This window comes from Meleagris gallopavo, chromosome 16 (assembly GCF_905368555.1).
Source record: "Meleagris gallopavo chromosome 16, MGAL_WU_HG_1.1, whole genome shotgun sequence".
Classification (NCBI taxonomy): Eukaryota; Metazoa; Chordata; class Aves; order Galliformes; family Phasianidae; genus Meleagris; species Meleagris gallopavo.
The window spans coordinates 14754677-14767527 of record NC_139419.1 but is presented as its reverse complement, the minus strand read 5'-3'; the positions used below and the strand labels follow the sequence as shown (position 1 = coordinate 14767527).

Genomic DNA, 12851 nt, shown 5'->3' with positions numbered 1-12851 from the left:
ATGTCTTAATACATGGTGCTTTTGTAACACAGTTTCTCATCTGTTGTGTGGAGCAATATTTGAACCCGCTCTCAGGTGAAGCTGTGCAGTTAAGTTCTGGTCCTGCAGCTGCCACCCCAGGGGCTGGGTAACCTCCTGGCTCACCTGCACTGCGCAGAGCCTCACACAGAGGGAGGTCTGTTTCCAGTCCTGCTGCTCTCCCTGTAATGACAGATGGGGATGGTGGTGGTAGCCACAGGACAGATTGTTCTGTGGTTTGCAAACTTGCAAGAGCAAGGAGAGCAGTTCCTTCTTGGTGGTATTTTTTCTGCCCAGGCAGCTGTTCTTCATGATCTCCAGGGAAAACGTGAGCTGGAGGCTAGTTTCAGCTCCATAATGCTGCTTAATAAAATGTCTGAAGTCTGCTTTTGTTGGGATATTGAATGATTTGGAGTGTGTGTACTGAAAACTCCATCCACTGGAAAGTATGGAGTGGAGAAACCTACTCATCCAATTCTGATTGCAGAGTAAGTTGGTGTTCTGTGCACAGAGGATGACATCCATCCAACATTAGCTTCCAGCATTCACAGTTCTTAGCATGGGAATGACTGACCTGCATTGATAGCAGTGCTGCTGCCAATGAAGTAGGACCAGATTTCTTTGAGCGGATATTAAGGTATGGAAAGGCAGGCCCATACCTAACAGACAGCACTGAATGGCAGCCCCAAAAGTGGTGCCTCATACCCACACAAGCAGCAAGGACTGCAATGAAAGCACATTGTATTTCAGCTGAGAAGGCATAATGTCAGCTGGCAGAAGCCTCACCAGGAGCATTTTTTAAATTAAGTGTTAGCCAAGAGAATGTGCATGCAAGAAAACATGCAAAAAGAAAAAAAGAAGTTAAAATCAGAGTTGTCATAAATAATCATTTTTTCAAAAGATGTTGTTTTCAAAACCTTGATGTATCACAGCCTCCTCAGGTGCCTTGCTGTTATAGCAATATATGAGGGTTGCTCTGAAAAATAAAGCCTCCTATTTCATTACACTGGCCCACAATGTCAGAGGCAGATGTTAGTGGGATGGCTGTAGAGGCTGAACCTTCCCACCAACACTCCATTACATTTTGTTGCTCTGTGACAGATGGCAGTAGAGGGACGCTCCAGCAGAGCAGCATCCGATGTGGAAGTGCAGATAAAGCAAAGATGTGCCACTGAATTTCTCCATGTGGAAAAAATGGCACCCATTGACATTCATTAACACTTGTGAATGTTTATGGGGACCAAACAGTGGGTGCTGGCACAGTGAGGGGTGGGTGCTGCATTTCAGCAGTGATGACAGTGACAGTGGGGCACTTCTGCTGGTGCATATTGTTATGAATTGCATGTAGCTCTTGTTCTTTGCTGGTGAAAATGCACAGGTAGAGCATTGAAAAAATTGTACTTCATAGCCAAGAATTTGCTCCATCAGATAGTGTTATTTTACTCGGGTGTTTTTTCCCCACGGAAATAAGTAGGAGGTGTTACTTTCGGAGCAGCCTATGATAATGTAAGGTGCTACAAGCTGGCAAACATTTCTGTATCTGCATTGTGCTATACGCAGGACTTTCAAAGCCTCACTTCACTATTAAATGTTTAGAACATTGAGTATTTTCTTGTCTTCTAGCAGATCTGACTATGTGTAAAGTCAATTTTTGCAGTGATCAAGTTTTTCTTCAAGTCTTTGTGGGATTGTATGGCCCCTTTACTGTGGTCCGCTAAAAGTTTAGGTTACAAAAAAAAAAACAACCTAAGTATAAGTAAATGTTCTGAAGATCAGAAAATAGTGGATATAAAAAGTAAAAGCTGCATTTTCTTCTCTGTAATCTATGTCTAATTCTGTCTGTGCTAATTGTTCAGAAATTGCATTACTGAAGGTGATGATAGAGGTTGATCTAGCAGGCTTACTCATTCATTTTAAATAATTCCAGTTTGAATTTGTGTTTTGATTCAAATCTTCAGTTTGTTTGCATTTACATCAAGGGCTTTTTCAAATGTCCCTTAGTCTGTGGTACCAGTCAGATTTACAGTTAAATAGGTCTCTCACTTAGTTTTGGGAAACAAACTTGGAAAGTGTTTCCACAGTATATTTCCAGCAATGCTTTGAGAAAGAGTGTAAATGATATTAGATGTCTGATCACAGCTTACAATCTTCATGCATAGAAAGTTTTAGAAGTTGAAGTTTGAAGTATGCTTCCAGGGGACAAGATGAAACCATTCTGAAAATAATGTCAGCAAGAAAAGTCAGGACCAAGGTGGGGAGGGACTGTGCCATTCAGCTGTTGAATTCATACCAAAAACTCCCATCTCTGAAGAAATTTTTCTGTAAACTACACTTACGTTGTTTTGGAGGATCACATAGTGATAAGAGTTCCCTTGCCTTCTTTACCAATTGTTTCCCAGTGAAAAAACAACTTCCTTTTAATCATCCTCATAGAGATTTCCTATCATCAAATTAATTATTTTAGGATGGTAGGACAAAGCTGTTCCATCACTCCAAAGTATGTTGTAAAATTGTTCCTTTTCAATTTTTTTCTTTGACCAGTGCAAGTTTATATTGCTTATATCACATTAGCTTTCAACATTATCAACTTGTTTCTGTAATTATTTGACTGAGCCCTGCTAAATTACTATGAGAGTATCCATTATGTAAATTAGCCTTGGGGCACAGACAGATGGCTGTTTGGAAACAGCTGTACCACTTTAAGAAGTTACTGTCCAGGGGTTTTCATTATCAATCTCAGCTGTGATGCCATAATTAATTATGTTGGTGCTCCAGCTGCTTGTATTTCTGCTATTACTACTCTGCTGTTTATTAATGTTCTTAAACCTCGTTTCATTGTAAAGTCAACAAAGTTGGTTTCCACTGCCTTTGTCCATGGTGTGGTCTCACCCAACTGACTGCACCAAAGGGAAATATGAGCACTTATGCAGTAATTAATAGCGTAACACAACTGCTTCTTAAGCTCATCTTTCTACGCATTTGGTTTAACTGAAATCTCCCCTCTAATTAAACCACTGAGCTCCCTGCATCAAGCAGGACAAAGCGTTTGCTATTACTGGAAGCTCAGATGTCACAAATAAACCATTAAGATCAAAAGAAAAACATTTTAAAATTGTTAGATCATTGTGTTACAAAGTTAGCTACATCAAGAATAACAATGAAATCTCTCTTAAATTTGTAGATGACTCGAACCCTGTTTATTGGATGCTGTAAATAGTGTTGAATCTAACTGTAGGGGACGAATGGTGAGCTGCCAGATAGCTTTTAGAAAATGCTGACTCGAGCAGTAATGTGATTCTGTTGACACTACTAGAAGGATCAGCATACCTCCCTGCAAAAATATCAGCCAAAATGCAAGCTAGCAGTCACATTCTGCTGTGGTGCAGCTCACAGCACAATGCTACCTATACCTTTTTTCATGGCTATGTTTCAGGCAAATGTTTATTATATTGGTGCTGAAAGCAGTGTGATGCTGAAAAGTGATGCCAAAGGGAAGTTAGAAATGTGGCTGTATTGTAATTAACAAGTTTAAAGGCATTCTTAACTAATTTTCCTCTTTTCAGAATGTGTGTAAACACATCCATCATAATTGAAACAAATTGTGAAGTCTTAATTTTTATAAGAACATAGGCAGAACAAAACAGCTTTTGAGTATTTTTGTTTGTTTGTTTTTAAGTAGGGGCCAAATTGTGATCTGCTCTGGGCAGCTGAGGTGCCCAACAACTTTCCCATCAAAAAGGTAGTTCTTGTGCTTCCTTGGCTGAGGTTTCTACCAACCTCTCCTTTCCTTGGCTCTTGTGCTGAGGGTTTTGTAGTGAGCTGCTCCAGCTGGCCGATCTGCCCAAGGACTGCTCTCAGTTCTGTGCTGTGGCCCTCCACGTTTCTTTTCTGCTGGATAAGCCCAGTATGACACAGCCCTTAGGTCCAGTGCAAGGGAACTGGTGCCCCAGTAATGAGGGGAGCAAAGCCACCCACTTGAGATGGCAGCTCACTTTTTAGATCAGCTACTCTGTGCTGTGCCTACAGGGTCATGTGAAACTATACCCTATGTGGTATGTCTGCTTGGTGTGCTAGGCCAGGGTATAAAGTAACCTCATGTAAACCGCTGACTCTCCCCCTACTTCAAAACACATTTAAAAGCATCTCTTTTTTTTCTCATTTTGCAAATTTTTCACTCTCCTACCATTGTATGTTATGTACTATTTATTACTAGTTTTGGGATATAGCATGTGAAAACTTTGCATGAAAATAGTGAAGAAAAGAAATTGGGGCAAAAAGAGCATCCCACAGAACTGTTGATCTCTTTTAAACACGTGTGGCTGACAAATTCCTTTTTGAGCGCAAAGAAAAAGTTATATTTCAGCCTTATCTAAGGTCGTAATGCTACAGCACTGTTTGCTCCATTGCTGTAAAACTACATTCCATAAAATGATCTATATATCAAGTGTAAATTACTTTTATCAGTTTCTACTCACAGACTGAAAATGTAGAAATGAAATGCGTAACAGTCAGGACTCAGTTTAGTGGTGCACAGCTTTAGACTTGCAGAGAGAATTAGAATTCTTCCCTGTATAGATCCATTGGTTTAGCATAGTTGATGGCATAAATTAGTTCTAGAATATTTACAGAAGTTTTAAAAATTATTACAGTCAACATAGGATATGTAGGTCACTCCAAAAGTAATGCCTCCTGCTTATTTCCCTGGAAATGACAACAGATACAAAGAGCACAGTAACACCATTTGAAAGAGCACATTCTTGGCTACAAAACACCATTTTTGAATACAGTCACCACCACTAGCTGTGCATTTTCACCAGCAGTGAACAAGAGCTGCATGCTGGGCTCATCCAGATCTGCACCAGTGGAGGTGAACCGCTGTTGCTGTCACCACTGCAGAAATGCAGCACCCACCCCTCACTGTGCCTCACCCACCCACTGGTTGGTCTCCATAAATATTCAGCAAGCATCAGTGAATGTCAGTGAGAGCCATTTTTTCTGCATGGAGGAATTCAGTGACACCCTTTTGCTTCATCTCCACTTCCATGTCCGACACCGTTCTGTCAGAGCCCCTCTGCTGCCATCTGTCACACAGCAACAAATTTTATTGCTGGGAAGGTTCAGCCTCTGCTGCTATCCCACCAACATTTGCCTCTGACATCATGGGCCAGTGTGATGAAATAGGAGGCATCACTTTCAGAGCAGCCCCTGCGCTACTAATAAAAAGCAACCTCTGGAAGTTATGAATGAATAGCAAATGAGCTTGAGGCTTCTCTCTTTTTTTTTTTTCTTCTTATTGACTTTGTTAGCTACCTGTTCTTATAGGCCACCATAGCCTTAGCTTTGCAAGTTACAGCGACTGAACACTGCGTATGGAAAACATAATTAAACCAGGCTGAGAAATAAAGTGATCTTCAGATGGGGAGGGTTGATTTTGAGACACAGGATGGAATATTCCTTTACATGCCATTTGATTTTCAAGCTGTATTTCTCCTTTGGCAGTAGAAGTTATTACTCACCTGTGGTGGGAGCTTTTACGAATAGTTCTTTAAAAGAAAGAATCTTTTGCCTTGGGTGAGTGCAACCAGCAACATGCTGGATGAACTCAGAACGTAGGTGTTAATTTACTGGAAAATCCTTGAAAACATGAATGAGGCAGCAGATAGATAAAGGAGAGGATAGGCTGCTTATTTTAGGAGCACTGCTGTGCTAAAGCAGGAACAGATGCATGCTGTCAAGAAGTAAGGAAATGTGGTCAGTCCTGCAGCTGTGATCTGTCTCCATCTGAATTATGAAGAAGGATTTGAAAACTGAGTAGGTTTACGAAGTTAAGCTGCGGAGGGGAAGTCTTGTCTGCATTCTTGAGAAGGATGGCTGTATCGCGATTGTATCACAATAAATAACAATGTTACAATGAAACAGAATGGAGGAAGGGAAAAACATTAAATTCAGTGCCGGGAAGGGAAAGTTCTGCCTGATGAAACTTCTTGGAACTCATTACATAAACAAGCATGTGAATATAGTCATGGACTCCAGCAGATACTTACTAATGAGTCTATAAATGAAGTTACAATTGCACGCATGTTTGCAGAGTGAGCAGTTTCCCAAACAAAATACCAGGAGGAGTAAACTTTTTGCTCCCGAGAGGCGCGTATTACACTAGGCTTTAAAGCTATGTGTATTTAAATGCACCATAAGTGGTAGTGTTGGATTAGCAGAAGACAAAGTCTGAGTAGATAATGGATCTCTTAAAAATGGCACCTCTGTAGTTTGCTTACGAAAATTCAGCTCGGTAAAATGTAAGGAATTCATTATTTCTACATCTCGGGTTACTTTTTCCTTATTTTTTTCCACTTTGATCAAGGGAGGTTGAAGTGTAGTCATGTTTAAGCATGGTTGCACCAATTTTTTTTTTCTTTTTTTGTGATTTAATCAGCCTTCCCTTAATTATACCTCTAATTCTTTAATTGATCTCATTATGAAGTTCTTGTAAGCGGAGACTTCCCCATATTCCATGGTTCCACACTTTTAAAGTATATGAAAATATCCGTTAATATCTGAAATGTTGCAGGTTCATCTTCTGATGATTTTGGTTCCAACTGTGATGCATGAATTGAAAGGCTTCTTGCTGTCACTGTGCAACTAGAACAATTTTAGTACTAAAAAAAAAAAAAAATCACTGTATTTATAGGCATTCCATTGGTTCTTTCCCAAACGAAAGTGCTATGTTCAGAATGATTTTCAGTGGAACCAGGTGTGTAGTTGCATTCAGTTTAAAAGTAGATCTATAAGTTATCAGTGGCGCAAAAGACATTGAAATTTCTTTTTTAATAGTGGAAGGAGATCCAAGAACAAAGCAGTGCCTGTGGCTGAGTACGTGGTGTTTTTCACCAAGTCTAATTCGAGATGCTTGAGATGTTTCTGAAAGTTTAATCTTGGCACGAACAGCTGAGAATGTAGCGATAAAAGTCATAAGGCTCATGAAGTAGATTCTGCCTTATTGGTCCACACCCTGAACTCAAACGTCTTTGAAAAGTTACAAAGATGACAGTCACTTTAATTTCTGAAACTGCATTGGGCGTGTTTGAGGGGAAAAAAAAAATAAAGATGGCAATTTAGATAAGCTACAAACTATGCGATCTTCTGAACTGTGCTTACACAGGCGCAGCAGTTACCAGCAGAACAAGGCCGAAGAAATCTTCCAGCACCAAAGTTGTACTTTTACCCATCACTGAGCAATTTTTAATAATGATTGTAGTGTAATAATGACTGTGGCGGAAAAGAAGACAGTTGCTATTTGCTGATTGTTCTGAGATTATAGAAATGCATTTTGTTTTTCTGTTTTTAAGGAGGGGAGAAATTCTTCATAGGCTTTGCAATATTTTTTCTTTTAACCTTTACAAGATAATAGTGAAAAAATGAGAACATTTGTATTGAAAATTCTGTTGTTTTTTTAATTCAGCCATATGAAAACAAATTTATATCTCTACGCTAACTATGGGATGTGTTAAAACCCCAAAGGAAAGGCTGCTATCAAATAAGAAGTAAAACCTCCAAATATTTCTGCAGCAAAACTAGACTTGAGACTAATTTGGTTGAGAAGAATAAAATTGGGAGGCAGGAAAAGAAAAGAAAGACCATGAGCCATTTGTGCAGTCCTAAAATGGGACTTACAGATTAATGAAGGACAAACTGCAGAACACACAAGCTACTTGCCCCTAACTTCCCTTAGGTATTGGACATCTTTTTCAACATAACTGTCTCTTTGTTTTTTTTTTTTGTTTGTTTGTTTTTTATGTACCTTGTTATTTCTTTTAGTTTATGTGAGTGTTTACATTTGATGGCTTTACAGAACTTACCTGTTAGTAAAGATGTCAGAAATAAGAGGGGTTCTGGCTGTCAGTGCAGCGCTGATGAAGCTCCCATCACACCTGGCTTTCCAGCTCTGCCCAAAGTGCCTTCTGCCGTAATTCCCCAAATGCTTTTTGGGGAGCCCCGCTTCCAGCCAACTTCCATCTGTTTTTTGCATCTCAGCTACTTACCTGGAAGAGCTGCAGCAATCAGCTCTTGCTGAAGATGTGCTGGTTGCCTTCATTATGGACTTTTCTCTCAGTGTAGGATCTTCCTCCTTGTCTGGGTGTGTTTTTGTGGCTGCCTCTCCCTGCTTGATGGCTGGGCAGGCATAGGCAATGCAGTCCCCAGCAGAGGAATTCTGCATGCTTTGTGCTCTCCCAGACTCAGGTGTTCATCTCAGCTGTTCATGCAGTTTAATAGATGTCAGTCAGTGCTTTCCTCTTTGTAAACCTTGAATTGTAAAAATGTCATGTAGATATTTTGAAATGAATGCTTCAAGTTTTGGTAAAAATATTAGGAAGTGTGGTGCATTACACAAATACTGCTAGAGATCTTCCAGTCCTTTTTCTCATCTCCATTGCTGCCTTTTGCTAGTTGGGAGTCTCATGCTTCTCTAGTCTGAACGTAAGTGGATAAACAAATTCCCTGAAGTAGTTTGTTCTCCAGGCATTGAATGCAGCCGGTGTGGCTGTGTATGCCTGGCACTTCAGGGAGGCCCTGGGCCCAAAGCAGGGGCTGCTCAGGCACCACCTGCCCTCTGCTGCAATATGTGGGGCTACAGCAAATGTCCTTGTGGTGTCAGCCTCTGTGGGTGCTTTGGAGAATTGGGTTTGTCCTGTCTCTGTTTTATGTCCCTCTTACAAAAGCGTCGTTACATGAGTGATCTGGGAGTTGCATTTCAGATTTGTGGGAAGCAGGCATGTCTATGGGCACAATGTTTCAGTTTAGTTTTGCTTCTTTTTGTTGTTGTTGTTTGTTGTTGTTGTTTTTAATATATCTTTTCTTCACTTCCCTATTACAAGTGACTGAGCATTTTCTGAAGTGAAAGGTTCACTCACAGTTGCCTGCATGTTGACTTCCAATAGTGAGAGGCTAAAATTATATACATTTTTCATAAAGAGCTGTCTCTTTGAAACTCAGGTCTTATTTCAGAAAGATTGTTGGCAGCTCCAGTTTCACATTCAGGCTTCTTTGGCATTTCACTGGGAGGCGAGGGTGAAACTGATTTCTATATATATATTTTTTACCCTAAGCCCTTGCTAATAAGTTATTCCAATATATTTTCTTTAATGGATTTTCATCTTCTAATTGTTTGAGTCTTTTTTCATTACTGTTTTCAATTGTTTAAATTACCAAATGTAATTCTCATTGTTCTTATGATTTAAACAGTGTGGGTGTATAAACCTTTCATAAGCTTCTGTCACAAACCAGTTGTATTTTGCAGTAGTATGTAGCATAAAGTAGGTCATACGCTGTTCACTGTTAAGTTGAAACAACCAGATTTTACAGAATTCTGGTTTATTTGTGCATTAAGATGAGGGAAAATTGCCTGTTATCTAAAATAGATGGGAAGGATGTTTGTACTTAATGTATACGTGAAAAGCACAAAGTCCTAGGCAGGCAATCCTTCAATGTGTAGTTGCACATTACTGAATACTCCACTCCCAGGAGTTGACTGAAACTTTAAATGCATTCAAACTCTGTGCTTCTTTTAGCCATCATCTGTGCCTTCAACATTGCAACATCTGTACCATAAACTATGTAGGACAAGCTGCATTTCCAAGGCATGTGGCAGACAACCAAATTATTGTAGTGGGAGCTGCGAGTCAAAAACATGGCCTAGTTAACAGCTCTGCTCCGAGACCCTCACCTCACTTGCAAAGAAATCAAGTGCAGTGTCCACTGGTGTTAATTGTTGTAGCATCCTGTGATTTAGGACATGCATGTGGCTGCAGTTTGAAATAGGAATTGTTAAAATCAGTAATGTGAGTGCACTGCTGATAACAACCTTATCTACTCTGGCAGTAGAAAACATATGTCCTGTACAGATAGAAACCATATATCAGAAATAGGTGAGATCCCTACACTATTTGTCAGTTTTAAATAATGAGCACTACCAGTAAATCTTAAACAAACTATGAGACTGTTCTAAATATCACAGTAAGATGTGGGGATGATTATCTGTGTTACAGAATGGACATTTGGACTGTTCATTTCACATCCTGAAAAGTGATTGCAGAAAAGCACCTGAAAAGTTCTCTCCTTTTCCTTGTTTGGGTTTTTGTTTTTTATAAACTTACATGGCCATAATGCCTAAGGGCCTCAGCTGCTCTGTGCCTTAGGACTTGAAGCAGGTGTTGATGTTTTAGAACAAAATAAAATACTGTGATAATACCTTATGTTTCGCTTCTATTTAAATCTCACTTACACTTCCTATGAATGTATAATTCGTGATTAGGCATTCCCTGTAGAATTTTTTTACGCATTCTGTTACCCGAACAACTTGGGAGTTAAGGGGTTTGTCCTTTTTCTGGGAGCTGAGTCCAACCTCCCGTCAAAAGGTTCTCTTGACACTACCCCAACTGGCAGCAGTGTGTTGTCGCAGTCGCCCCAGCCTACCTGGCATCCTCAGGCAGCTCGTTCTGCCCAGTTATGTCCATATGCCTTTCCCCAGCATGTAGGAAATCTCTCTAGAAGGGCTGGCCTCCGCTGCAGCAGAATCGCATTTGTGCAACGGTGGTAATCTGTTAGCATAAGGAGGGAGAGGGATAAAATAGGAACAGTGCTGTTCAGCTTTAACATTTTTAAGGCTATTGAAAATGGAAATGGGTCTTCCTCTTGCTCCTATTGAAAGAATGGCAGGACTCATAAGACTTCAGAGGTTAAAATTCAGCATGTAAGGAGCAATGGTGGTAAGTTTGTTCTTCCTATCAGCATTTATACTATTCACTGCTTTTAGATAGGTGTTGCCTGAAAAAATGTGTTGGATTATCAGCTCATGTAAATAGTTCTAAGCTCCGTGGGAGTTATGCTAACCTGCCAACGAATCATCTTCCTTAGGCCTTTAAAAATATTAAAGCAAGTTAGTTTGAGGTGTCACAGCCTGAAGCATATTTCCAATGGAAATTTCTAGTGAAAAGACTTAGGCAGGCAGACTTTGTTCCCCATCCTTCCAGCCTATCAGAATCCTAAGGACATCTTACTTTTCTGTCAGCATAGGAAGCAAGTATATGTCAAAAGCTATTTAAATAACTCTCTGAAATCCAAATTCATGGTGACAACCTGTGCTCCCTGGTTAACATGATGTGATTCAAAATTGTTATGCTTAAGTAACACAGGTTATGATAAGAAATGGAAGCTCCTAACTAAAACCTAGAAGCTACCTTTTAAAAGACGGGCTTGTCCTAATGTTGGACAGCATGTGTGAGCCCTGGGCTTTTGGAACTTCTTGCATTTTTTATGAAATATTTACAAAGAACAGCCTCATTACATCAAGAAATATCAAATAATCAGATATCTGGCCACCGTGCTCATATCTGGGGTTTCCTAGGCATTGACTGTGCTTCTTCATCATCATATATCACCTTTCCTTTATGTTTTCTACTAGCAAAGATCTTCCATGTTGGCAGCACTTTGAGCACCTTAAATGAGCCCAACAGAGTGCTGCAGCCCAATATTCTGGGAATATACCAAAGTTTTGGTTTGCTGGTTTACAGCTTCATACTTCAGAAAGGTAACTAGGCACTCCTGAAACTGTGTGTGAAAGTCAGGATTTTTTTGGCTTGCATGTCCTTCTTTGGCTTCAACGTAACTATTTATGAATCTTCCCAACTAATGTGCTTAATGTGAAAAGCACACAGTATAGACAATCCATCTTGTAAGTAAATAGATTTTTATCTTTATAATTTAAAGTTTGTAATGTAAAATATTTGTAAAATATTAAAATATTAAGAATAAAATATGACAGCTGGAATCACAGTATACTGAGAAACCACTCTTTTATCAAGAGAAGGCAAACATTATGTTAATCTGTATTACAGCATTCTGAACGAATACAGAGCTTTGAAAACAGCTTTCATTAGGAGTTGGGAAATTTCACTTTTATGTAGAGCTTTTGTTCATTTAGAACTGTTTACTCCAGCAAGCAACCCTGTGCTCTTTGTTTGACTCATTTTTCCCATTTGGCAGACCCTTTGCAATCACATGGATAACATTCTTCTTTCCACTGAGACATAGAAAAACTATTCATTACTGACCCTGCTTGTTGTTCCTAATGACAAAAATATATTTATGCACTAGGTGAATTGTATGACTCATCACTGACTTTTAATTGAAAATTCTTCAAAGCAAGAAACTCAAAGAGCTGCTTTCATTTTTAACAATCCAGTGACTTCTGACACCCTCTGCCCTCAGCTACGCATGCCCCATTCCCACAGACAGCACTGAGAACTGTGTGCAAGTATCTGAGTGCTGAAGCTTTGTTAGAACAAAAAATGACATACACAGAAAAAAAATATACCTTTTTGGCTTGATGGAGGATTTTTGCTTTTGTGTTGAGTAGAAGAGCATCTGCTGTGGAAGCGTGGATGTCTACATTCTGATTTATGTGCATGTTTTGGAAAGCTGAGTATTTAATGTTTTATTAAAGTGGGTAGCAAACTGGAAGCCTCAGAACATACACAAAGTGATTCAGCATTTCAATTATGTTTTTTTCACCACACTCACAAAACACGGAGCTCATGAACTAACTTGTGCAGTACTGATTTAGAAAGGTTAGCGTGACAGTTTTACTTTGACGTGTGAGGTGTTATAAATCAAAGAGAGGTTACATCAGGAGCAAATTCTGTCCCAATGTAAGTGACCACAGTTTTGTTCAAGCAGATGGGATTTGCAAATTTAGCTAAAACGTTTTTGTCCACATTTGTGTTCCTGAATGGTTACATAAAAAGCTCTTCTGATAGGCAAAAAACTATGGATAAAAT

General features: G+C 39.5%; 1 protein-coding gene across 4 annotated transcripts in view; it reads left to right on the top strand.

Moving 5' to 3' along the window:
- Window positions 1-12851, top strand: part of IQCK (IQ motif containing K) — a 53563-nt gene that overhangs the window by 30257 nt on the left and 10455 nt on the right. Inside the window, exon 9 of one of the 4 annotated variants that reach the window (XM_085237715.1) lies at window positions 9585-10268. The exons of 1 other annotated variant lie outside the window; for it this stretch is intronic. In XM_085237715.1, coding sequence (XP_085093841.1) covers window positions 9585-9625 — 41 coding nt within the window. In that variant the 3' untranslated portion in view covers window positions 9626-10268. 2 more of the 4 variants (XM_085237719.1, XM_085237717.1) reach the window with 2 other exon arrangements.